We start from the raw sequence: 25,753 nt of genomic DNA, 5'->3' as shown, positions 1-25,753 counted from the left end.
AGAGAGAGACCGAGAAAGACAGAGAGAGACAGAGAGGTTGAGAGAGAGACAGATGTTGAGAGAGAGACAGATGTTGAGAGAGACAGAGAGATGCAGAGAGAGAGAGAGAGAGATGTAGAGAGATGCAGAGAGAGAGAGAGAGAGAGAGAGATGTAGAGAGATGGAGAGAGAGAGGGATGTAGAGAGATAAATAAATAAATAAATACAAGTACAGTGTCTTTGTGAGAGGCACCTGGCTCTGGCAACATCAGGTTGACATATTTCAACCTGCAGTTTGTTTTTCTCTTGCGCTTCTCTCAGTGTCGTCTCGCGGGCCAGATTCAATCCCTTAGCGGGCCTGATCTGGCCCGCGGGCCGCCTGTATGACACCTGTGGTTTAGGGGAAGGTTCAAAAAGCTAGCTCAGAGATTTCAGCTGTCAGTTTCCACAGTGAGGAAGATGGTGAGGAAATGGAAGACCACAGGCACGGTTCTAGTTATGGCCCGGAGTGGCAGGCCAAGAAAAATCTCAGATAAACTGAGGCATTGTACTTAATGGTAAATGACACCTCAAATCACGCACCCTACCCTTAAAACAAAGATTAAACTTTCTCTTTCACATTGCAGAAAATATATGCTCTTTTTTAATTCACATTAAGCGGAAATTAAGAAAAAAAATATATTTTTACACACATTGAGTGTCCACTTTTTTCATTTTCAACAAACTCTGGGATATCTTGTGTCCAAGTTCAAGTTTGACCTGTTTGAAGTGCCAAAGATCTTGAAAATATTCAGATTTACTAGGTAAAACCACAATATAACCATACAGTGATCGTATAGTGGATTTTAAACCACAATTACTGCAAAATACAAAAAGATGGAAAAAAAATTTAGTTCATGTCCCTGAATGCATCACTAGTGCAAACGTGCCACAATATGTAAGTAACCTCCCGAAACTGCAGAAAGCCCTAATTAAGGTAACCAATGATCTTCTACCTCATGTGCGGTCCCTTCTCAAGGTTTCTTCATTTTCCTCATGTTGAGGTTTTTGAGTTTTTCCTTGCCCTCATGTAGATTTTAGATCAGGGGATGGTGTCATAATAGTCAGTGGTTTGCAATAATCTGTGGTTTCTGCAGCTCTTATGAGACTTCTTGCGATTAAGGGAGTCACAAATAAACACGACTTGACTTGAGGTTTTTGAGTGTTTCCTTGCCCTCATGTAGGTTTTAGATCAGGGGATGGTGTCATAATAGTCTGTAGTTTGCAATAGTCTTTGATCGGTGCAGCCCTTTGAGACTCTTTGTGATTAAGGGCCAAACCAATAAACATTACTTGACTTGAGGTTTTTTGAGTGTTTCCTTGCCCTCATGTAGGTTTTAGATCAGGGGATGGTGTCGTAATAGTCTGTAGTCTGCAATAGTCTGGGGTCTGTGCGGCCCTTTGAGACTCCTTGTGATAAAGGGCGTCACAAATAAACATGATTTAACTTGACTTGAGGTTTTTGAGTTTTTCATTGCCCTCATGTAGGTTTTAGATCAGGGGATGGTGTCATAATAGTCTGTAGTTTGCAATAATCTGTGGTTTCTGCAGCTCTTATGAGACTTTTTGTGATTAAGGGCGTCACAAATAAACATGACTTGACTTGAGGTTTTTGAGTTTTTCCTTGCCCTCATGTAGGTTTTAGATCAGGGGATGGTGTCGTAATAGTCTGTAGTCTGCAATAGTCTTTGGTCTGTGCAGCCCTTTCAGACTCTTTGTGATTAAGGGCGTCACAAATAAACATGACTTGACTTGAGGTTTTTGAGTTTTTCCTTGCCCTTATGTAGGTTTTAGATCAGGGAATGGTGTCCTTGCAGCCCTTTGCTTCTTTCTGTGATTAGGGACTATACCAATAAACATGACCTTGTTGGAGACCCCTGCTTCAACACGGAATCAACCTGGAAACCCTAACACCGCATGATTTTTAGATCTTTCTATCGTTGTGAAAACTCGGTTCCTGCCAGTGCCGGTCCGAGATCCACAGCCACCGCCAGAGGGTTGAAATGCGTCCCGAAGGAGAAACAGTTCCCCCCACCGCCAATCAGGATCAGCGTGGCTTCCTCTCCGACCAGCAGCTCGGAGCAGAAGGAATGCAACATGAGAGGCCGCGGCACCGAAGTCTGACAACGGGAGAAAGCGGCGGTGAGGTTTGCCACAAAACGGCTCGACGGGTTCGAATCCCTTTCGCGGGACTGACCGTGTCCAGGTTGAACTCCACGCTCTTCCGCTTGGATAGGTTGATGGCGGTTACTCCGGGAACGCCGTGTGAATGCAGCCAAACCCCGCCCACCACCATCAATTGATCGCCGATCACATGGGCACCATGCGAATATCTATAAAACAATGTGTCATTGGTTCATCCTTCTTAAAATCACACAGAGTTTGTACGAGTGCTTGGAATCCATCATTCAAGTTTTTTTCGAAGTTTGAGAAATACTTGAATTTTGGGTGGCTTATACCATGTTTAATATGTATTTGCAACTGTATATTTTTGCAATGTATTTATTTTGGACACTTATTCTGATATGTTTTGGACGGGCGAATGAAAAAGAAGGGGCGTAACAAACGCGGGCTGACAGGAAGTGGGGACCGGTAAAGGTGAGTGTTTGTGGACACGGCGGACAATAGTGGATATATATTTTTCCCACCCTTACCTTTGGAAATATACACTTTTTTCCTTGGATTACTTTCAACGGAACCCGGACTCTGCAGGTCTGCATCAAACCTTAAGTACCGGTATCATTTTCCGTTCATTTTGCCGGTTGTGATTTTTGGACTGTGTACTTTAATGAAGGACATTCGGTTTCAATCGCGGGACTTAAAGTCGGGTTTGGGTTAATTTTGTGTTTGTGTTACATTTTTTAATGTGGGCCCCTGCGGCTTATATACAGGTGCGGCTTGTGTACGTACAAAATCGGTTTTCCTCTTAAAATGAGGTGGGTGCGGCTTATAATCAGGTGCGCTCTATAGTCCGGAATTTACGGTAATATTCGGATGAGAGGAACAGACCTGGGACAAGGAGGCGGTTGAACATCTATTTTCTCCCAACAGAAGCCTCTCTTGTTCGGTTTCATCACCAGGACGTCCCCAAGCGGCTCCCCGCTTCTTCCGAGCCCACCGAAGAGCACCAGCCCCCCCTGGTAGGCACATGCCGAATGGGAATGGCGGGCTTCGGGTGCAGCGCCCTCTACTGCGAGCTAAAAAAATGACATTTGATAAAACCTCTTAACTGGAGCTCAGAGGGTAAAATTGGCATTAGGACTGTCGGTCATGGTCAGCCCAATTTCCTAGCCCAACGAGAAGTCAAACAACAGCATTTTGTCAAACCCAGTGTTGAACCTTAAAGGCTATTTAACCACTAGATGGCACTGTATGGTGTAGAACGCGGTTGTCAAACAGGCGGCCCGCGGGCCAGATCAGGCCCGCTAAAGGATTGAATCTGCCCTGCGAGACAACACTCAGAGAAGCGCAAGAGAAAAACAAGCTGCGGGTTGAAATATGTCCACTTGATGTTGCCAAAGCCAGGTGCCTCGAACAAAGACATTGTACTTGTATCTCTCTCTCTCTCTCTCTCTCTCTCTCTCTCTCTCTCTCTCTCTCTCTCTCTCTCTCTCTCTCTCTCTCTCTCTCTCTCTCTCTCTCTCTCTCTCTCTCTCTCTCTCTCTCTCTCTCTCTCCCACCCCTTTTCTCCCACTCTGTCTCTTTCTCTCTTCATACCCTTTCCGCTTTCTTTTCTATTTTCTCTCCTTCTGTCTTTCTATTTCTCTTTGGATTTCTTTCTTCCTCTCCCTTTTTTTCCCCTCTCTCACGACTTTTTATCTTTTGTTTCTCATGCTCTCTCCTTCTCTCTTTTTCTTTCTTTGTCCCCCTCTTTGTCTTTTTCCTCCCTCTTTCTCTTATTTCTTTATCTCTCTTTTTCTTTCTCTTTAATCTACTAGTCCGGCCCCCGACAGAATGTTTGTTCTATCGTGTGGCCCCCGAGTTAAAATGAGTTTGACACCCCTGGTGTAGAACAAGGGTGTCCAACTCATTTAAGCTTAGGGGGCCACATGCAAAAAAAAACTCTCACTGACGGAATATTACATTAAAGAAAAAGCAAGAGAGAGAGGCAAAGAAGAGAATGAAAGAAAGAGAGAGAGAAGAAATCAGGAGGAATTGAAAAGAAAGAAATAGAAAAAGAACGAGAGGTGAGAAAAAGACAGCAATAAAGAAAAAATAGAAAGGGCGACAGAGGGAGAAAAAAAGAAAAACAGAAGAAAAAGGGGGCGAGACAGAGATGGAGAAAAATAGAGAAACCAAGTGAAAGATAGAAAAAAGAAAGAAGGAGCGACAGAGAAAAACAATGAGAGTTGAGATAAAGAAAGCTATAGAGAAAGACAGAGAGAAAGTGGGAAAAGTAGCAAAGGAGACAAAAAGACAAAAAGAGAGAAGAAAGGTGAGCGACAGAAACGGAGAGATGAGGGATAAACAGAAAGCGAGAGAAAAAAGAAAAAGAAACATGGAAAAACAAGAGAAAGAAAAACACAGAGAGAAAGAAGGAAAGGAAGACAGAGGGGAAAAGATAAATAGAGAAAGAGGGAAAAAAGGAGAAGCAGAGACCAGAGTTAAAGAGAAAACAAACGATAGAGATTGTAGAGGCAAATTATAGTTAGAATATAGTTTGAATGTGCCTTTGTATGATTTTACCTTCAAAATTTCCTTAACTAAGCCAAAGATTATATTCAGGTGCTGTTTGGATTCTTGCAACAAATCTATCCTCTTAGGGCCTGCTAACTAGTAATCAAGATGGCCTTCGCTTTGGTTCTGGGAAGTGCGAGGAAAAGCTAAAAATTGTATCCTCTTGGGGCCCGCTAACTAGTAATCAAGATGGCCTTCGCTTTGGTTCTGGGAAGTGCGAGGAAGAGCCAAAAATTGTATCCTCTTGGGGCCCGCTAACTAGTAATCAAGATGGCCTTCATTTTGGTTCTGGGAAGTGCGAGGAAGAGCCAAAAATTGTATCCTCTTGGGGCCCGCTAACTAGTAATCAAGATGGCCGTCGCTTTGGCTCTGGGAAGTGCGAGGAAGAGCTAAAAATTGTATCCTCTTGGGGCCCGCTAACTAGTAATCAAGATGGCCTTCGCTTTGGTTCTGGGAAGTAAGTGCGAGGAAGAGCTAAAAATTGTATCCTCTTGGGGCCCGCTAACTAGTAATCAAGATGGCCTTCGCTTTGGTTCTGGGAAGTGCGAGGAAGAGCTAAAAATTATATCCTCTTGGGGCCCGCTAACTAGTAATCAAGATGGCCTTCGCTTTGGTTCTGGGAAGTACGAGGAAGAGCTAAAAATTGTATCCTCTTGGGGCCCGCTAACTAGTAATCAAGATGGCCTTCGCTTTGGTTCTGGGAAGTCCGAGGAAGAGCTAAAAATTGTATCCTCTTGGGGCCCGCTAACTAGTAATCAATATGGCCTTCGCTTTGGTTCTGGGAAGTGCGAGGAAGAGCTAAAAATTGTATCCTCTTGGGGCCCGCTAACTAGTAATCAATATGGCCTTCGCTTTGGTTCTGGGAAGTACGAGGAAGAGCTAAAAATTGTATCCTCTTGGGGCCCGCTAACTAGTAATCAATATGGCCTTCGCTTCGGTTCTGGGAAGTGCGAGGAAGTGCTAAAAATTGTAACCTCTTGGGGCCCGCTAACTAGTAATCAAGATGGCCTTCGCTTTGGTTCTGGGAAGTGTGGGGAAGAGCTTTCCTCCCCACATTCCTTTTCTTTTCACAGTGTACCTTTTGTGTACAAAGTTTCCCTTTCCTTACTGCTCATTTATTATGTTCACATGCCATCTAGCGACCAGCATTATTCACAGCCTTTAAACATGTGTTTTCTGTGTAAACCAATCAGCTTTGTTTCTTGTATTCATGTGATTGCGCTTAAGCCAATCAGAGGTGTTGTTTTATGTCTGTTTTCCCGAATAAATGAGTCTCTAGTCTTTGAAGCAGATTTTGGAAGCACGCGCCTCTAATGGAAGCCTAATTTCGGACTCAGAGTGTGTTCTGTTCTTCATCCTCATGCAATCTCAACTTTGACAGAGATATAGAAGGAGAAAGCGATAAAATATAAAAGCGAGAGAGAGAGAGATATTATTAGGGAAAAAAACACTGAAAATAAGAAAAATGATCTACCAGCTGGTCTATAAGATAATTTTTCTTATTGTAACAGTAACATTTTCCATTGACAAGAAAAATGAGATGAAATTGCCCTGGAAAAATAACACTTAAAATTACCGTCAATTCTGGACTATAAGCCGCTACTTTTTTCCAACCCTGCGGCTTATTCAGTGATGCGGCCAATTTATGTCATTTTTCTAACGGCCGCCAGCGGCGCTCGAGTGTTGCTACCATTAACTGCCCTGTCACAGGCACCGTTTGGAATGAAAGTTATATTATTATTATTATTAAAGCTTTGAAAACTTCTTTCTTTGTAAATATGTGTAACCCATGTATTATATGTATTTGCAACTGTATATTTTTGTAATGCATTTATTTGTATTTATTTTAGACACTTATTTTGATATGTTTTGCACAGGTGAATGAAAGAGGAGGGGCGGAACAAACGCGGGGTGACGGGTTTAGTGGGGACTGCTAAAGGTGAGGGACAGACAAAAAAAAAGGTGAAGAGGGGGATAAAAAGTTGGTTAAAGAAAAACGAGTTGCGGGAGTAAATGTGTTCATCTGATATATTTTCCCCACCCTTACCTTTGGAAATATACACTTTTTTCCTTGGATTACTTTCAGCGGGACCCGGACTCTGCAGGTCTGCATCAAACCTTAAGTACGGTATCATTTTCTGTTCATTTTGCCGGCTGTGATTTTTGGACTGTGGACCTTAATGAAGGACATTTAGTTTCAATCGCGGGACTTGAAGTCGGGTTTGGGTTAATTTTGTGTTTGTGTTACATTTTTTTAATGTGGGCGCATGCGGCTTATATACAGGTGCGGCTTGTGTGTGGACAAAATCGGTTTTCCTCTTAAAATGTGGTGGGTGCGGCTTATAATCAGGTGCGCTCTATAGTCCGGAATTTACGGTAGTAATGAATTTTCATACTGATATTCGGAAGTCGTATCGCACATTCTGTTAAAAACATAGAAAACAATGACTACCTCAGTCCAGAGTTGCTGATCCAGATCAAGGAAATAGCCATCACCCAAAACTGCTTCAGACTCGTTTTTTCCACCAAAGACAAACAAGAAGTTTTTCCCTAGTCAAAAACAAACCATTTAAAGCAAAACTATACACGGAAATCAAATCATTTCTCATTGTTTACCTTTATGAGAGACAAGCGTGGAAGAGTGCCTCCACCTGGGTGGAGGAGGAACACCAGTGGAGATCATTTGCTCCTCACGCATTTCGACGACCCTGTCAGAAGCATTTGAACCTCGAAACTCTAGGGTAACTCTGAAGAGGCCTTTTATGGGATGGACGGGAGACGAGCGTCCTCCGAAAACCACTGCAGCGCCCCCTGGAACTCGGGTCATGCTGTGGTAAAGGCGAGCACCTGCAAGGCAGATTTAAGTCACCCATTTATTTTGAGGGCCTTAATCACAAAATGTCTCAAAGGACTGCAGAGGTTACAATGACACCATCCCCTGATCTGAAACCAACATGCGGGCAAGGAAAAACTCAAAAACCTCAACATGAGGACAATTTTTATCCATCTATCTAGCAATTCTATCCTATGGTTATGGGTTTTAACACACAAAAATGCGTCTATTCCAGGAATCAACTCCTTGCCCTGAAGAATTCTCGTGCCAGCGTGATGAGGGGGCCCTGTCGTGGATCCAGAGCCGGAGCTAAGGCTAAGCGGAGTTATAAGTCTTCGGTACTGTCCGTAATCATGGTAAATGTGAACTCTCTACCAGTGTTCATTTTACCTGTAAAAAATGATGGGTCCCGGGGACTCGCATGCTCAAAAATCTATGGGTCCCAAGAGAGATCTATGGGTCCCCAAAATTTAGTCTTATCGGGGTTGAAATTGTAAATCGGTGACAAAAATATAATGAAAATCTATATATTCATTTCTGCATCAAATTATTGTTGGTAATATACTGATTAAAGGGATAACCACAAACCTGCCTTTTTTTCATTTTCTCCTTTTATATTTCCTTTTTTTTTTCTTTATACAACATCATCATTCGTAATATAATGCATCAAAGCAAGTGAGCCGTTTGAGAGCCGGCGCTCTTTCATGAGTTGAGCCGAAAAAGCCGGTTCTCTAAAAAGTGACGGACTTCCTTTCACTACACAACTCGAGATCGGCGTGCAGACGAAAACTCGAACCGCGAGACCAAAACAACATCTGCCGGATCTGCCTGACGAAATGTCTGTAGTGCGGTAAATCTTTGTTTAAAAAAAATGTAGTCGGTTAATAATGCCAATTTTGTGTCAAAAAAGTTGCGTCCCGGGGACGCAAGTTGATTTGAGACTATGCGTCCCCAGCAAAAATGATGCGTCTAGGACGCAGGGACGCGGGCAAACGAGAACACTGCTCTACCAAATAAGACCGACAAACTGGCTGTGCTGGTGAAAAACATCAAAGCGTACAGGAAGTGCAGTTTGCTGTGTTTTACCAAAACATGGCTCACATCTAGCATATCGGACGCTAACGTGGAGCTACCCGGCTTCAGCGCTGTTAGGGACAGAGACACAAAAGCCTGCGGGAAGCGGAGAGGAAGTGGACCCGCTATCTACGTGAACACGAGGTGGTGTAACCCTGGGCACAAAGACTCCCATCTGCTGCAGGGACGTCGAACTTTTGGCCTAGCTTGTGATGTCATCCACTCCGCTGTTGCTAACTACAACACAGCACCCCGAGGCCATCCTGTTAATCTGTTAATAAACAAAAAAAGGATACTGCTGGAAGAGTGAATTTCCCTACGGGGATGAATAAAGTATCTATCTATCTAACTATCGTTAATCGCCACTACAAACCATGACTTCCACCTTGTTATTAATGACAATAAAACAATTCTAATTCTAAAACTCCTCACTGGAATGCGTCGAGGGGTTGACACATAGGGCTTTCCAGCCTTCGGGACCTCGGTACAAGACCCTACTCGGAGCGCCTCGGCCAGTCCTGCAGGATCCTCCGGTGAGCAGGACGTGCCCTCCGTCCAACAAAGCGGAGGCCATTCCGAAACCCTCCGCGCCCACCGGCTCCGTTTTTGCGACGAGGTCGTACGAGCTTCGACGGGGGCAATCGACTGCCGCTGAAAAAGAAGAAAAAAACTTAAAAACTTGAAATAGATAACCGAAAGGGGATGAGGAAGAAGCTACAAGTACCCGTTGGATGGACTAGCAGGCACTGTGCTGTGAGAGAGCCTTTAGATGCTGTCAGGATGAAGTAGTGGGAGCATTTCTGGTGCCACTCCTGACCAACAGAAAATAAATATCCCATGGAGTTCAAACGAATAAACAGTTTCCAATACAGTGGAACCTCGGTTTTCGAACGCCTCTCAGTTCGAACGAATCGGAGTCCGACCCAAAAGAAATTCTTGCTTCGCTGTTCGGTCAAAAAATCGGAATTCGAACGCCGGTAATGCGTGAGTGCGTACGCTAGGGTGCCGTGTTGAGCGGCGTACGGGTGTTTTAGCCCCTTATTATGCCTCCCAAGAAAGTCAGTGCAAGCGGCAAAGTTGCTACAGGTGAAAAAAAGAAAAGTAGTGCGTACAACTATTGCTGATCTTGCCTGTGCCTTCTGCTGACCACCACAAAGGTAAGAAATCCTATTCATAATTCTTTTCTTTATCCTTTTTTTTTTCTTTACACATTCATGTTAGCGTAATATTTTGTACGAACGTACGATTAGCCTGGGTTAGCTTCATGTTTACGTTAAACATTCAAGGTAAACATTCAGGGTGTTGGAACGGAGCCCAACATTGAGGGTGTTGGAACGGAGCCCCCTTTCCAATGAACCGCTCACCACTTGTTGTGGAGACTAAATGACTTGTAAACGACCTGATTTTTTTATTTTTACACGTTCATGTTAGCGTAATATTTTGTACGGAAGATTACGATAACACGAACGTACGATTAGCCTGGGTTAGCTTTGTTTACGTTAAACATTCAAGCTAAACATTCAGGGTGTTGGAACGGATTAAAACGGTTGACATTATTTTTAATGGGAAAAATGATTTCGGTGATGGAACAAATCGGTTTTCGAACAGGGTTCTGGAACGGATTATGGTCGAGAACCGAGATTCCACTGTGCTTTGGTGTTTATTTTGTCTACCTACAGTATATTTTTCCAACCAATAAATAAAGCGTAGCATCTTGCCACCTTTCTTGGTTTTGACAAACTCGATCTTATTACTCTCCCTTCCTCTTGATTTTACGCCTTACTTTAGCAAATGATGAGAATGAGAACGTCTGAATACTCCGCTAAGTGTTAGAGTAAGGCTTAAGAGTGAGGGACAAAAGCCTCTTTTCACCATGCCAGGTCGGGAGCACCCTAGCTCTGCCCTAGCCACGCCCCCCTTGGTTTTACATGCCAAATGTGGTAAGGAATGAACCCATTAAAGGTGTTCATGGTGTGTTATGTCAATTCATATTTAGATAGATCTACTTTGTCTTTCTTGTACACACATTTCTTGTACACAGAAAATATATCAATTATACATATGAAGTTAAAATAAGTATTAAAGTTTTATGCTATTTTATACACGGTTTTATTCCACAGATACTCAAAAATACTTGTTCTAAACTCTGACTTCAGTGTTTGAGAGCAAACTCTGAGAGAAGGATGTCGTAAAACCCCTGTGCTTTGGAACGTGTCTTGGAATACTGTTTGTGCAGATAACAATGAATTGTCACTTCCCGGGGGGGTTAGAATATGTGTGTCGTGCCCCATTCTGTCCGGGGGGCGATGACCTCTCACCCTTCTCCCAAGCTTCAAAGGACGATTGGGATAATTGCATCAACACGGCGCGGACCAATCAGCCAGAGGCTTGGTCATGGGGCGTGGACATTTCATCACCATGTGTCATAAAAGTGGGCAACTCGGAAGCCCCCGCCGCTCGCTCGCTCTCCTACACACAATTGCAATTGGCAAGGAAGAAAGATGTGTTCAACTCTTTGATTCGGCTTAATAAATTAATACGTGGACTATACTCGGCTCAATAACTTCTTCGACTTTTGGGCATGCTCCAACTGTAAGGGTTTGGAGTCAGATTTAAGTTTAAGAAATGTTAAAACCTTACAGTATCTGGTAAACGTCGGATTCTCGGAAAAAGGATAATGTACAACAATAGTGCAAAAGTCATAGTTACGAGTATGGCACAGTGGTGCAAAAGTGCGAGAGGAGCAGCTGAACAGATGTGCAAAGTGGGCAGTAACATGTTTACTATACAGTGACGATATAATTAAAACAAAACCCCTAAAAACCTTGTAAACCATTAAAATATTTTTAATTAAAACAATTTAAGGGCTGCACAGAGCACCATTACAACATTACCCGATCCAAAACATACATCATGGAACATTAATTCCTACAGAGGGCGCTGATAGACAAGAAAAAGCACAGAAGCGCAAAGAGTAGTTGCAGGGAAGATGAGCAGGAATAAACAAGAGTGAAGCGCAGCACACCTCCGTTGGCATACTTACCTATTTTCCAAGCTACACAGCCATTTAGTTGAACAATATGTAGTGGAAATACTATTTCAAACCTGAATGTTGTACTGTGTGTCAGGTTTTCAAGGTAAATCTCTTGAATTTCTGTCTCAAGGTAATTAGCTTGTTTTTATATTACGAAATATAAAAACAATCTTTCACACACACACACACACATGAAGTAACGTTTCAATAATCAGTCCAATTGCATCTCTTGTACATTTATCAATCTTATATTCTCTTATTTTGAAGTCGTGTTTATGTGTTTAATGTTTTCACTGACGTGAAATAAACCACGCCCCCCTGGGGGGCGGTCTCTTTCCTCTTGGAACCATCATGAGAGCCTCGTGTGAGTACTTGCTCCTACTATCACGGGTAATATTTTAACATTATATGTATTTTATTTGGGTAAATATGGCCACCAAATAGTCTTAATAATGATTGACTTTAACATTGTGTAAGTCAAAACGGACATCTTTGATATTTGGCACACTACAGTTTATTCTTGCAAGCAGTTTCAATTGTACTGTTTTGAGAAGAGTAAAAATTAAAATGAACACACACACAAACATTCATATACAGTGCGTCCCCAAATAATGAATAAACATTTTAGCAGCTGACAGCTCAACTATTTTTTCTTTCTTTATAGTCTGAACCAATGAATAAAGTGGACTTAACTTTGAAGAAGCAAAACATATTTCAAAATAAAATTATGAATACGCAGTAAGAGTGCAAAGACATGACTTACTTTAAAACAAAAAGTTCATCAAAATTTTAACAGAGCTAGCAAATAGAAGTGTAGGCACTCCTGTTTTAGAGCCAGAGTTACCAACTAATGTTATGGTAACAGCTAATCACTCCACCTTCTACTATAGCGTGCTTTTCATCATCTCTCTCAATCGCAAACACACACGCTTGATTGACGGAATAATGTTATGATAAGAGCTAATGCGTCTCCACCTGAACGTGCTTCCCTAAAAAGACTACCGTATTTTCCGCACTATAGGGCGCACCCCCAAAAAATAGTTTTTGATCCTATATCTTCCATAGATAAGGCGCACCGAATTATAAGGCGCTACAATGGGAACGTCGACAAAACAGTCAGATGATTCAGTCTAACTTATTACCCCTTTAACATTCCCAAAGCTTGCAAAGAAGCAAATACGTGTCGTAGACACGTGCGGATGCGGTGTCTGTACGATGTCACTCAAATGCATCGTTCCAAATATCATTCGGAAGGTTAAAGTCTTGGGATTCAAGAAATGCCAACCATTCCTTAGTTTCTATTTTCTTTTTCGCTCGCAACTTTACTGTGCATATGACAATAAACACTTGGAATTGAGTTGAATTCACTCAACTCATCGCAGCAACATCAAGATCGTTCTAAAACAAGATACCGGGAAAATAGAAAGCCGCATAGCTCACCTAAGTTCTCACATTCAATAATGATACGCAACCATGGTCAAATCCCCAGATATCAGTGCCGATAATCGGACTGTCCGATAATCGGTCGACCTCAAGCTAAGTGGGGCCATTTTCTTTACCTCGTACTCATCAAAGGGCTCCAAACTTTCCACTCGACGCCTCTCGTCATCAGGAATCAAGCGAAGGAAGAACTCGTTCATGTCCAAACACACGCACTGCTCCCATCCCTGCATATGACAAAAACACAATGAGGTTTATTTAGGTACAACACAAAAAACAGCATCAACAACTACCGTAAATTCCGGACTATAAGCCGCTACTTTTTTCCCAAACGTTCAACCCTGCGGCTTATTCAGTGATGCGGCCAATTTATGTCATTTTTCTAACGGCCGCCGGCGGCGCTCGAGTACAAAAGATTTAGACCGCTGGAATATATGCACCGAGGAAGACTGCGACTTCTTATCTTGTGCACAAATTAAATTAGCGTAAACTTACCCTCATCATGCAAATTGCAAAAAAGAAAGGCACATGACGCAGCTTTCAAGCTAAAAGCAATCGAGCAGTCCAGACGGTTTACCGTGATTTTTACAAGTATGGTAGTTTTTTTTTTTACCAGACCCGTTTACTGTGTTGCGAGCGTGTTGCTAGCGTGTTTTTGAATAAGGGAGTGTGGGACGACGTCTATATGACAAAGTTTCTTTCCCATACTGAAGTAGGACGACTTTGATGACGTCGGTTATAAAGAGGAAGATGAGGACAGTTTACCGTGATTTTTACAAGTACGGTATGTTTTTTTAACAGACCCGTATCCTGTGTTGCAAGCGTGTTGCTAGTAGCGTTTTGCTACCCTTCACAGGCACGGTTTGGGATGAAAGTTATATTATTATTAAAGCTTTGAAAACTCTCGGTGTACCGTCTTTCTTTGCAAATATGTATAACCATGTATAATATGTATTTGCAACTGTATATTTTTGTAATGTATTTATTTTAGAGACTTATTCTGTTATGTTTTCCACGGGCGAATCAAAGAGAAGGGGCGAAAACAACGGAGGCTGATAGGAAGTGGAGTAAAGGTGAGACGTGTTTGTGGACGCAGCGGACAATAGTGGATATATATTTTTCCCACCCTTACCTTTGGAAATATACATATTTTTTCCTTGGATTGTTTTCAACGAGACCCGGACTCTGCAGGTCTACATCAAACCTTAAGTACCGGTATCATTTTCCGTTCATTTTGCCGGCTGCGGTTTTGGGACTGTGTACTTCATATTCAGTTACAATCGTGGGACTCAAAGTCGGGTTTGGGTTAATTTTGTGATTGTGTTACATGTTTTAATATGGGCGCATGAGGCTTATATACAGGTGCGGCTTGTGTAAGTACAAAAGTGGTTATCCTCTTAAAATGTGGTGGGTGCGGCTTATAATCAGGTGCGCTCTATAGTCCCGAATTTACGGTAATCAACCAAAGGGAAGAACAAAGTATTTGCACAATAAAGACAAATAAACAATCTTTATATTATACATAAACATGTGCCCAAATGGAGTAGGCTGAAGCCGAAGCTTTTAAGTGCCTACTGAAGGTTTTTTTTATTTTATTTATTTGACTATAAGGGATTTAATATAATACAAATTACATTTGTTGAATGCAGTGGGGATTTTTCACAGGAGGCTGAAGGTCGAGGACAGGTCGAGTGTTTTGGCTGGGGAATTTTGATAGCGGGGCGCTGACGAGGGAATTGGGCCTTGTTTTGATCAACGCTTGGCATTGCTTTGAGCTGATAAGCTTTCTTGTTGTGAGTCCTTTAGACGTGGCGGCGTCTTCCGGCGAGGAGGAGGTGAAGTTGGCACCTGACCCGCCCAATGGGTCAGGTCAGATAACTAATTCAAACAATTTGGTAAACGATACATTCAATATTTAATTCCCAAAGGACATTTAAAAACTAGTATCACTAGTGACTCGCGTAGTATATAAGAACCAAAGAATGCGTGCTCTCAGCATGCTTTTCGCGTCACCGTCACAGTTCACAGATGAGGAGGGTTTTCGGCAAGATAGCATTCATCGGTTCCTCTCACATTCCAAAGACATGCATTTCAGGTGGATTGACCGGTCCAAATTGTCCCTAGGTGTGAATGAGCGAGCGAGTTGTCTGTCCCGGTGTGCATTGCGATTGGCCGGCAACCAGTTCAGGGTGTCCCCTGCCCACTGCCCGATGATTGCTGGGATGGGTTCCAGCACCCCCGCGACCCTACTGAGGATAAGCGGTGCAGCTAATGAGATGAGATGAGATGAGAAAAACATCAAAGGTCCCAACACAGACCCTTGAGGGACTCCACGGCTAATGCTCTAAGACTTGAACTACTTTCACCAATCTGTAGGTATTGAGCTCTATTTGAGAGATGTGATTTTACCCAGTCAATTATTATTATTCAGTAGTAGTAGTAGTAGTAGTAGTAATACACATCCAAGACCTAAATGAACAAACTCTGAACTGAAATAAATAAAGACTTTCATGCAAGAAAATATGCTTAAAAATCACAGCAATTTTGTAAATACTGACCTGGTCAAGAAATCTCTTCTTCTGGGCTTCTGTGTCGGGATATTGTCGGAGCGCGTGCAAACTGGAATTCAATTTCCGGAAATGCTCCTGCATGATGCGTCCGAACGGATCGTGAGGATGGATCTGCTCATACATCACAAACAGAGACTGGGGCAAAAGCTTCGCCATCCAACCAATGATGTCTTCGGACCTGGAAGAACATCATGTTGATGAATTCAATTGCCACAACTGGAATCCCCAAAACTAGTAGACTGTCACGATCGGAACGGAATCAGGACCCAATCGCGTAACGTTTACCAGCAGTTTTACTGAAGTCAAGAGGAAGGCTGGCGCCCAGGATCCTCTAGGACGCGGGAAGCAAGGATTTTCCGTAGCGAGTGATGGCGGTGTCAGGGACGGAAAAACAGGTCGGTAACCGAGACAGGGAGAGCAAAAACGCAGTCGGGTCGGAAACGAGTCCTAAGCCAGGACGGGAGGGCAGACGTAGTCGGGATAAAAAGCGGGTCGTAAGCCGAGACGGCGGAGCAGACGTGGTCGGGATCAAAACAGGTCGTAGTCGGAGACAAACGGGAGCAAAAACGGGACAGGCGGGAGTCAGGGTCAAAAAAGGCTTGTCTTGTATCAACAGAGGTTCACAGACAGACTGACAACAGGAGAGTGACAGGACTGGTTTAAATAGGGACAGGGAGCCAATCAGAGCCCGCAGCGGTTGGCGCGGGCACAGGTGATTCGGTAATATGATCTAAATTTCCAGAATTGTTCCTTCTACATAGGGATAACCGATTCTAAAATAAATTACAGTTATCCCTCGGTTATCACAGTTGGGACTAGAACTTGTCATTGTACAAAAGTACGGCGAAAATGGAGGTCTTCTCCTCTCATGGGAGGGTCTGGCTGGCTGTACGCTAGCATTGGGTATCCTCGAATTGAGCCAGATCTCCGTGATGATTAAAATACGACAGACCCAACAGTAGCGGTTTCCCTCCAGTTGTAGCTCCAGGTCATCCGTTTTATGTGTAATGAAAAGGGCATTGGTGAGCTACATGCTCGGCAGGGGTTGCTTGTTGCGCAGTCGTAGCAGTAGCTACCTAGCAGAAGCACCGCCTTTGCTTTCTCTCCCGATGCCCGGGACCCAAAAACAATCCACGAAGCACCCACTGGCGATTAGCATTCCTTCGCGCTCTTCTGATTTCCCCAGAGTCCGATTTTATTGAGTAATCTATTTATAACGTCACGAGTCGCTAAAAGCTATCTGCCGCCATGGTTTTCCAGTATGTTTTCAGCGGCCACATTGACTTTTGCCCCGGCTGTTTGACTGACAGCATACACCAACCTATCACAACCGCGCACACAGGAAGTCGCGACCACCCACCAAACACACATACAACCTGCCTACGTGAAAGCATTTGCTGTGTGCTGTCCCCTGCAGAACACAATGCACGATACATGGATATCAATGACAAAAAAGAAAATATATTCGTGAAGCAGTTGATTACTGTACATTAAAGTTCCAAAATTTTAAAATATTTTGAATACCTTTGTGTTTCCATGTAGGTGAGCACTACTTCGGAAAGCACCAAAGTAGGTGCGTTTGGGTCCAGTCCTGCTTTTAGTAGATCTTCCTCTACACGGACTGTTTGTCGCAGATCTACTCCTAGTAGGAAGTACTGACTGCTTGACACATACACGGGCCCTGCGCATATGAGAGGCCATTTTGAGAAGTACATCAACATCACGAGGGAAGAAATGCAATGGCAGTGCAGTGTTGGCGTCATTTTTTGGCGGACTTCTTGTAAAACATGGCAACAGCTTCAAGCATTTACGAGCATTTCAACCAAAATCCAAGCACCTTTTATTCTTTAAAAACACAACATTAAGATTCAAGCGTTTTCAATTATTTCAGGCACCAGTATGAATCCTGTAATTGGGATTTCAGCTAGGGCTGCAACAACTGATCGATAAAATTGATTATAATTGATAAATAATGAAATTAGGTGCCAACGATTTTATCGATTTGTTGTGTCACGTGATGGATGAGCCACTAAGTATAGTTTCAGGTTATGAAGTACCGGAACAGGAAAATATTGCCTCTAGTTACGAAGTCAAAAATACAGTACAGTATGCTATTCGCCGCTCCCCGAATTTCCTCAATGAAAACAAACTGGCTAGCGCTTCAAATCTGCCTGGCAACCAGTGCTAATGCTCCCAGCATGCTTTTCGTGTCACCGTCACAGCTCAGAGTTCACAGATCAGGAGGAAGGTTTTCAGCAAGATAGAAGAGAGGATGCTTCCTTTATTCATACAGCCTAAATTAAATGAATTTTTGCAAAATTCCATGAAGTCTCGAAATTTGTGGAAAGGAATCACACGGAAAACGTAATATAAATGCAGATCATCATTTACAAGTCAGGCTTTCGCTGCGTCTGCTTCGCCCATTTCCGACCAATTGTCAAAAGCCGGCAAAAGCAGACATCATTAGATCAGTTTTTCAGCTTGCACGCGAGGCAATAAGGTAAATTAATATTTTTATGTTTTACTCTAGATTTCCTTTTTTATATCATGTGCCTCTCATTCAATGTTTATTGTGCAGTAATCGAATGTTAACATGCCGTATACTGTACTTTTGCCGTGCGTGGAACGGATTAGCGCATTTCCATACAAAATGCGTCTCGACTTACAATTTTAACTCGGGGGCCACATGATAGAACAAACATTCTGTCGGGGGTCGGACGAGTAGATTAAAGAGAAAGAAAAAGAGGGATAAAGAAATAAGAGAAAGAGGGAGGGAAAAGGAGAAGGCGGGACAAATAAAAAAAGAGAGAGAGAGAGAGAGAGAGAGAGGGAGAAACAAAAGATAAAAAGACGTGAGAGAGGGGGGAAAAGAAAGGGAGAGGAAGAAAGAAATCCAAAGAGAAATAGAAAGACAGAAGGAGAGAAAGGAGAAAAGAAAGTGGGAAGGGTATGAAGAGAGAAAGAGAAGAGAGAAAAGGAAAAAAGGAAGTCAGAGAAAAAAGAAAAAAAGACACAGAGCGAAAGAGACAAAGAGCAACAAAGGAAGGGAAAAAGAGACACAGAGAGTGAAAGAGACAGAGACGGAGTGGGGAAAAAAGGGGTGGAAAAGAAAGAGAGAAAGAAAGAGAGAGAGAAAGAAAGAGAGAAAGAAAGAAAGAAAGAGAAAGAAAGAGAGAAAGCGAGAGAGAGAGAGAGAGAGAGAGAAATAAATACTAGTACAGTGTCTTTGGTCGAGGCACCTGGCTTTGGCAAATCAAGTTGACATATTTCAACCTTGCAGCTTGTTTTTCTCTTGCGCTTCTCTGAGTGTTGTCTCGCGGGCCGGATTCAATCCTTTAGCGGGCCTGATCTGGCCCGTGGGCCGCCTGTTTGACACCTGTGCCATAAAGGATGGCATTATAATACTAAAGGTAGCGCAGTGGTTAGCACTTGTGCAGCACAGTTCATGTCATGGGAACCTGTCGTGGGTTCAAATCCAGACTTCCTGTGCGGAGTTTGTATGTTCTCCCCGTGCTTGCGTGGGTTTCCTCCGGGCACTCCGGTTTCCTCCCACATTCCAAAGACATGCATTTCAGGTGAATTGGCCGGTCCAACTTGTCCCTAGGTGCGACTGAGCGAGTGAGTTGTCTGTCCCCGTGTGCCCTGCGATTGGCTGGCAACCAGTTCAGGGTGTCCCCTGCCCACTGCCCGGAGATGGCTGGGATTTTCTCTCCCCCAAAAATAAATACTACACATCAAAAATGATTTTTCTTAAAAAGGTGCAAAAAATAAATTATCTTAAATAATATAAATAAAAATCTATTACAAAATATAATATGAATCATGTAACATTTATAAAACAATTGAAAACAAATCGATTCCCAAATCGTTTTAAGATGACATTTACAAATCAAATGCATATAAAGAATAAACATGAAAAAAAATAACAATAATCAATTGGCAGAAAATGTTGCATTTTTTAAATAAGCCATCGGTGTGTGAGTGTGAGTGTGTGTGAATGGGTAGGTGTAAAGCACATTGTAAAGCCCTTTGGGAGGTCTTCGGTGGCTATTGAAGGATTTTATACATTTGACTATAAAGGATTTTATACGATTGAATACAAGTTACATTTATTGAGTGCAATGAAGATTTTCACCGAGTAGGCTATAGTTCAATGACAGGTCACGTTGTTCCAAATGCAGAATAATCTGACTAGGGAATTTTGATAACAGGACCCTGACGGAGGACGGCAGGCGGTGTTTTGAGAACAAAGCCCTGATGACGTAGAAACGCTCTCCGTTGTTTTGAGTTTTCCAGACATCGCGACGCCCAGGGGGGGCTTCCTTGGCACGCCCATGGGAGGAGTCGAGACGCCATCTTGCGGGGAGACGTGGGCCGAGAGGAGAAGGCGAGAGGACTCGAAGAGAAGGCTACACAGAGACTGGAACAATGGAGATTTTCACCGAGTAGGCTATAGTTCAATGACAGGTCACGTTGTTCCAAATGCAGAATAATCTGACTAGGGAATTTTGATAACAGGACCCTGACGGAGGACGGCAGGCGGTGTTTTGAGAACAAAGCCCTGATGACGTAGAAACGCTCTCCGTTGTTTTGAGTTTTCCAGACATCGCGACGCCCAGGGGGGGCTTCCTTGGCACGCCCATGGGAGGAGTCGAGACGCCATCTTGCGGGGAGACGTGGGCCGAGAGGAGAAGGCGAGAGGACTCGAAGAGAAGGCTACACAGAGACTGGAACAATGGAGATTTTCACCGAGTAGGCTATAGTTCAATGACAGGTCACGTTGTTCCAAATGCAGAATAATCTGACTAGGGAATTTTGATAACAGGACCCTGACGGAGGACGGCAGGCGGTGTTTTGAGAACAAAGCCCTGATGACGTAGAAACGCTCTCCGTTGTTTTGAGTTTTCCAGACATCGCAAAGCCCAGGGGGGGGGCTTCCTTGGCACGCCCATGGGAGGAGTCGAGACGCCATCTTGCGGGGAGACGTGGGCCGAGAGGAGAAGGCGAGAGGACTCGAAGAGAAGGCTACACAGAGACTGGAACGACACTAGTTCGACTAATTCGGCCATTTTCGATGGAGTACACTTAGTTAAATTGCTAATGAAATTAAATCTGCCCCCGTTTGCAAATGCAGGGATCAGAATGGAGATTTTCATTTTCAGCTGAAATAGCCAGGGTCCAGGAATAAAACAGGGCGGAGCGCCCCCCCCAACAATGCGGCCAATTTTTCTAACGGACGCCAGGGTGCGCCAGAGCAATAATGGAAAGAGTGAGACAGTCGGATTTTGAATTTGTTTGCTACGCAAGAGAAAAAGTGAAAAAGTCGGAATGCCTTTGGGGTTCAAAAACAGCGGAAATCCGCGGATCCGCGGAAAATTCTGATCCCTGCAAATGTCTGCTTTTCTTGTTCATCTTTTCCATCTAGAAATGAGCGCACATTGTTGGGTTAATGTAAGTTGTGTTTGGTTAATGGAGTCAGATAACTCATTCGAACAATTTGGTAAACGATACATTTAATATTTAATTCCCAAACAAAGAAATGACATTTAAAACTAGTATCGCTAGTGACTTGCGTAGTATATAATAACCAAAGAATGCGTGCTCCCAGCATGCTTTTCGCGTCACAGTTCACAGATGAGGAGGGTAATTGAAGTTTATTTAAAACCTAACACTATATAAATGCAGAAATGTCTCATCTCATCTCATCTCATTAGCTACACCGCTTATCCTCAGTACGGTCGCGGGGGTGCTGGAGCCCATCCCAGCATTCATCGGGCAGTGGGCAGGGGACACCCTGAACTGGTTGCCAGCCAATCGCAGGGCACACGGGGACAGACAACTCGCTCGCTCATTCACACCTAGGGACAATTTGGACCGACCAATCCACCTGAAATGCATGTCTTTGGAATGTGGGAGGAAACCGGAGTGCCCGGAGGAAACCCACGCAAGCACCGGGAGAACATACAAACTCCGCACAGGAAGTCTGGAGCTGGATTTGAACCCACGCAGGAGGTTCCCAAGACATGAACTGTGCCGCACATGCGCTAACCACTGCGCCGCCGTGCTAAAGAAATGTACATTTAGATAATTGGCAACCGGTTCAGGGGCTCCAGCACCCCCGGGACCCAACTGAGGATAAGCGGTTCAGATAGTAGATGGATGAATTCATCGATAAATCGTTATTTACAGCTCCGATCTCAGCAAAACAATGTCACAGGTAGAAAATTTTATCTCACCTGTCGAAGAAATTACATGCCGAGAGTCCAACAACTCCGACAAGGACTTATTAGACTGGATCAGAGCGGCCTTTCGCCGAGTCACGTCTGGGAAATCGACCTCGAACACGACGGTCTTCTGGAGCGCCGCGTCCCCGTGAAGGCGGAAATAGAGGGAATCGAACCCAGCACCCAGAGACAATATCTGCAAAAGCGGGAATAGATTTTGCTGTTTATGTGGGGGTTGAAAAACAAGGTAATGGATCAGGCAAGTTGAACTTGCTTGTCTCTTGGCGCATTGTTTTGTGACTCGCAGGAAAGTCTGCACGCAGTTCTCCACTGCTCTCCAGCGCACGTAGTAACCCCTGGAGAAACCCCAAAAACTCAAGTTAGATTACTAGATGAATATCTAGGTAGATATCTAGATGGATGTCTAGATGGATGTCTAGATGGATGTCTAGATAGATAGATGTCTAGATAGATAGATGTCTAGATAGATAGATGTCTAGATAGATAGATGTCTAGATAGATAGATCTATAGATCTATAGATAGATAGATAGATAGATAGATAGATAGATAGATAGATAGATAGATAGATAGATAGATAGATAGATAGATAGATAGATAGATAGATAGATAGATAGATAGATAGATAGATAGATAGATAGATAGATAGATAGATAGATAGATAGATAGATAGATAGATAGATAGATAGATAGATAGATAGATAGATAGATAGATAGATAGATAGATAGATAGATAGATAGATAGATAGATAGATAGATAGATATATGTCTGGATAGATGTCTGGATAGATGTCTAGATAGATAGATGTCTAGACAGATAGATAGATAGATAGATGTCTAGATAGATAGATGGATAGATGTCTAGATGGATGTCTAGATAGATAGATGGATGTCTAGATGGATGTCTAGATGGATGTCTAGATAGATGTCTAGATAGATAGATGTCTAGACAGATAGATAGATAGATAGATGTCTAGATAGATAGATAGATGTCTAGATAGATGTCTAGATAGATGTCTAGATAGATGGATAGACAGATGGATAGATAGATAGAGATAGATACATAGATAGATGTCTAGAACGATGTCTGGATAGATATATAGATAGATAGATGTCTAGATAGATGGATAGATAGATGTCTAGATGTATGTCTAAATAGATGGTTAGATGTCTAGATAGATAGATATATGTCTAGATAGATCACTAGATAGATGTCTAGATAGATAGATGTCTAGATATATAGGTAGATGTCTAGATAGATAGATGTCTAGATAGTTGTCTAGATGGATAGATAGCTGTCCAGATGTCTAGATCGATGTCGAGATATATGTCAAGATAGATGTCTAGATGCATAGTTAGATGTCTAGATATATGTCTAGAGAGATAGGTAGATGTCTAGATAGATGTCTCGATAGATAGATAGCTAGATGTCTAGAAAGATGTCTCGATAGATATATAGATAGATGTCTAGGTAGATGTCTAGATAGATGAATAGATAATAGGATAGATAGATGTCTAGATAGATGTATAGAGAGATGTCTAGATAGATAGTTAGATGTCTAGATAGATAGTTAGATGTTTAGATAGATAGATAGATGTCTAGATAGATGTCTAGATAGATAGTTTGATGTCTAGATAGATAGGTAGATGTCAGGATAGATAGATAAATATGTCTAGATAGATGTCGAGATGGATGGATAGATGTGTAGATAGATGGATGTCTAGATGTCGAGATAAAGAGAGAGAGAGAGAGAGAGAGAGAGAGAGAGAGAGAGAGATAGCAAATAGGTTTACCGGCAATGTCAGTTAATGTCAGCCTCGCCCTAAAACGTCACCCTGCTTTTTTCCATTTAGCCTTCTGATACATGGTGATAGATAGAAGTTCTTTTTTTAAGAAATCCAAATATAGTCACCCCCTACGTAAAAGGGGAGTGGGATTTTGCAGGGAAGTCCAAATTAGGCACAAAACCGCTCATTTATGAATGTTTTGTTGTTTCCAGAGAGGAATAGCGAGTTTTTATGGACCTGTTAATGAGTGGGGATCTCCTCGCCACTTTGGACACAAAGTGCTGCAGGAAGCAGTCGCAGAAGTAGCCTTGAGCTGCAGCAGACACTTTACTCACTACGCTGCTGTCATTGGTTCCTTGCACCTGAAGAGACCGAGAAGATCATGAAGGCGTCACCAACGCGTTGTCCAAAAGTCGCGTGCAGAGAAGCTTACCGCTGTGTCCGAACCCTTCTGCTTTTTTCCGTTAGTCATGCTTTCGGATGTGTCCTTAAAACGGGGCGAAGTACAAGCATTAGTGTCTTCTCTTTCATGAGAGTACGTGTTGTGTATTTTGTTCAATGGACGCGATCATTTTGTCGCTCCTTCAACACGTAGGTTTACTGTGATTGGAACGGATGAGTCGTTCAAGAACGAAATGGCTTTATGAGCTGAATCGTCATCATACAGGAAATGGCTCCCTTCGAAATGATCTCTCTCTTTCCCTCTCTCTCTCTCTCTCTCTCTCTCTCTCTCTCACTCTTTCTCCTTTTTTCTCTCATGCTCTTTCTATTTCTCTCTCTTATCTCTATCTTTTCTCTCTCCCTCTTACTAGATCTCCCTCTATCTCTCACTCTTGTTTACTCTCTCTCCGTTTCTCTCTCTTTCTAGTTCTCCCTCTCTCTCACTTTTTTCGCTGTCTCTCTTTTTTCTCTTTCTCTCTCCCCTCTACTCTTACTCTCTCTTTCTCAATTTATTTCTCTCTGTCCTTCTCTCTTGCTCTCTCTATCATTTTTCTCTCTTTTTTCAGTCTTTCTCCCTCTCCTTTTCTCTCTAACATCAAATCTATCTTCTTCACGCTTTCTCTCTCTCTCACTCTCACTCTCTCTCCCTCTCTCTCTCTCTCTCTCTCTCTTGCTCTCTCTCACACACACACACACTTTTCTCTCTTGTTCTCTCTCTCTCTCTTTCTCCCTCTTTACTTTGTGCCTCTGTCTCTTTCTTTCGATCTATCTATATCCCCTTTACACTGGTGTTCTCTCTCTTTTTCTTTCCATTTTCTCTCACAGTTTTTCTATTTCTCTCTCTCTCTCTCTCTCTTGCAATCCCTACATTTTCTCTCTATCTTTCTTTTTTCCTCTCATGCTCTTTGTATTTATCTCTCTTATCATCTCTATCTTTTTTTCACTCGCCCTATCTCTCACTGTTGTTTGCTTTCTCTCTTACCTTTTCTCTTTCTAGATCTCCCTCTCTCACACTTTTTTGCTGTCTCTCTTTTTTCTCTCTTTCCCTCTCTCCTCCACTCTTACACTCTCTTTCTGAATTTCTTTTACTTTGTCTTTCTCTCTTGCTCTCTCTATTATTTTTTCTCTCTTTTTTCAGTCTTTCTCCCTCTCCATATCAAATCTATCTTCTTTACGCTTTCTCTCTCTCTCTCTCTCTCTCTCTCTCTCTCTCTCTCTCTCTCTCTTTCTTTCTTTCCTCTCACGCTCTTTCTATTTATCTCTCTTATCATCTATCTATCTTTTCTCTCTCTATCTTTTTTCACTCCCCCGATCTCTCACTGTTGTTTGCTTTCTCACCGTTTCTCTCTCTTTCTAGATCTCCCTCTCTCTCACTTTTTTTGCTGTCTCTCTTTTTTTCTCTCTCTCCTCTACTCTTACTCTCTCTTTCTCAATTTCTTTCTCTCTGTCCTTCTCTCTTTCTCTCTCTATCATTTTTCTCTCTTTTTTCAGTCTTTCTCCCTCTCCACATCAAATCTATCTTCTTCACGCTTTCTCTCTCTCTCTCTCTCTCTCTCTTTCTTTCTTTTTTTCCTCTCACGCTCTTTCTATTTATCTCTCTTATCATCTATCTATCTTTTCTCTCTCTATCTTTTT

General features: G+C 42.7%; 1 protein-coding gene across 1 annotated transcript; it reads right to left on the bottom strand.

Annotated features, from left to right (window-relative positions):
* Window positions 1–152: 152 nt before the first annotated feature.
* On the bottom strand, window positions 153–24,257 carry lcmt2 (leucine carboxyl methyltransferase 2). The gene is made up of 14 exons (XM_088352738.1): window positions 24,111–24,257; window positions 23,915–24,039; window positions 22,145–22,226; window positions 21,883–22,066; window positions 17,171–17,327; window positions 15,635–15,824; window positions 13,196–13,303; window positions 9,327–9,414; window positions 9,035–9,253; window positions 7,312–7,542; window positions 7,148–7,245; window positions 3,028–3,215; window positions 2,216–2,351; window positions 153–2,138 (listed from the first exon to the last, which is right to left on the bottom strand). The coding sequence occupies exons 1-14, from the start codon at window positions 24,147–24,149 to the stop codon at window positions 1,953–1,955; spliced, it is 2,031 nt and encodes a 676-aa protein (XP_088208864.1). The 5' UTR covers window positions 24,150–24,257; the 3' UTR covers window positions 153–1,952.
* Window positions 24,258–25,753: the final 1,496 nt, after the last annotated feature.

Source organism: Urocampus carinirostris, chromosome 14 (assembly GCF_059441175.1).
Source record: "Urocampus carinirostris isolate Australia breed hairy pipefish chromosome 14, RoL_Ucar_1.0, whole genome shotgun sequence".
Taxonomy (NCBI): Eukaryota; Metazoa; Chordata; class Actinopteri; order Syngnathiformes; family Syngnathidae; genus Urocampus; species Urocampus carinirostris.
This window is presented reverse-complemented; position numbering and strand designations above follow the sequence as displayed.

Bases quoted from the DNA above. Each gene is read 5' to 3' on its own strand.
- lcmt2 (XM_088352738.1), bottom strand. From the start codon at position 24,149: ATGACTAACGGAAAAAAGCAGAAGGGTTCGGACACAGCG. The intron at 13,304-15,634 runs GTCAGTATTTAC...TGTCATATGCAG, and splicing joins AGAAGAGATTTCTTGACCAG to GGATGGGAGCAGTGCGTGTG. The intron at 9,254-9,326 runs GTACTTGTAGCT...CTTCTTTTTCAG, and splicing joins CCTGCTAGTCCATCCAACGG to CGGCAGTCGATTGCCCCCGT.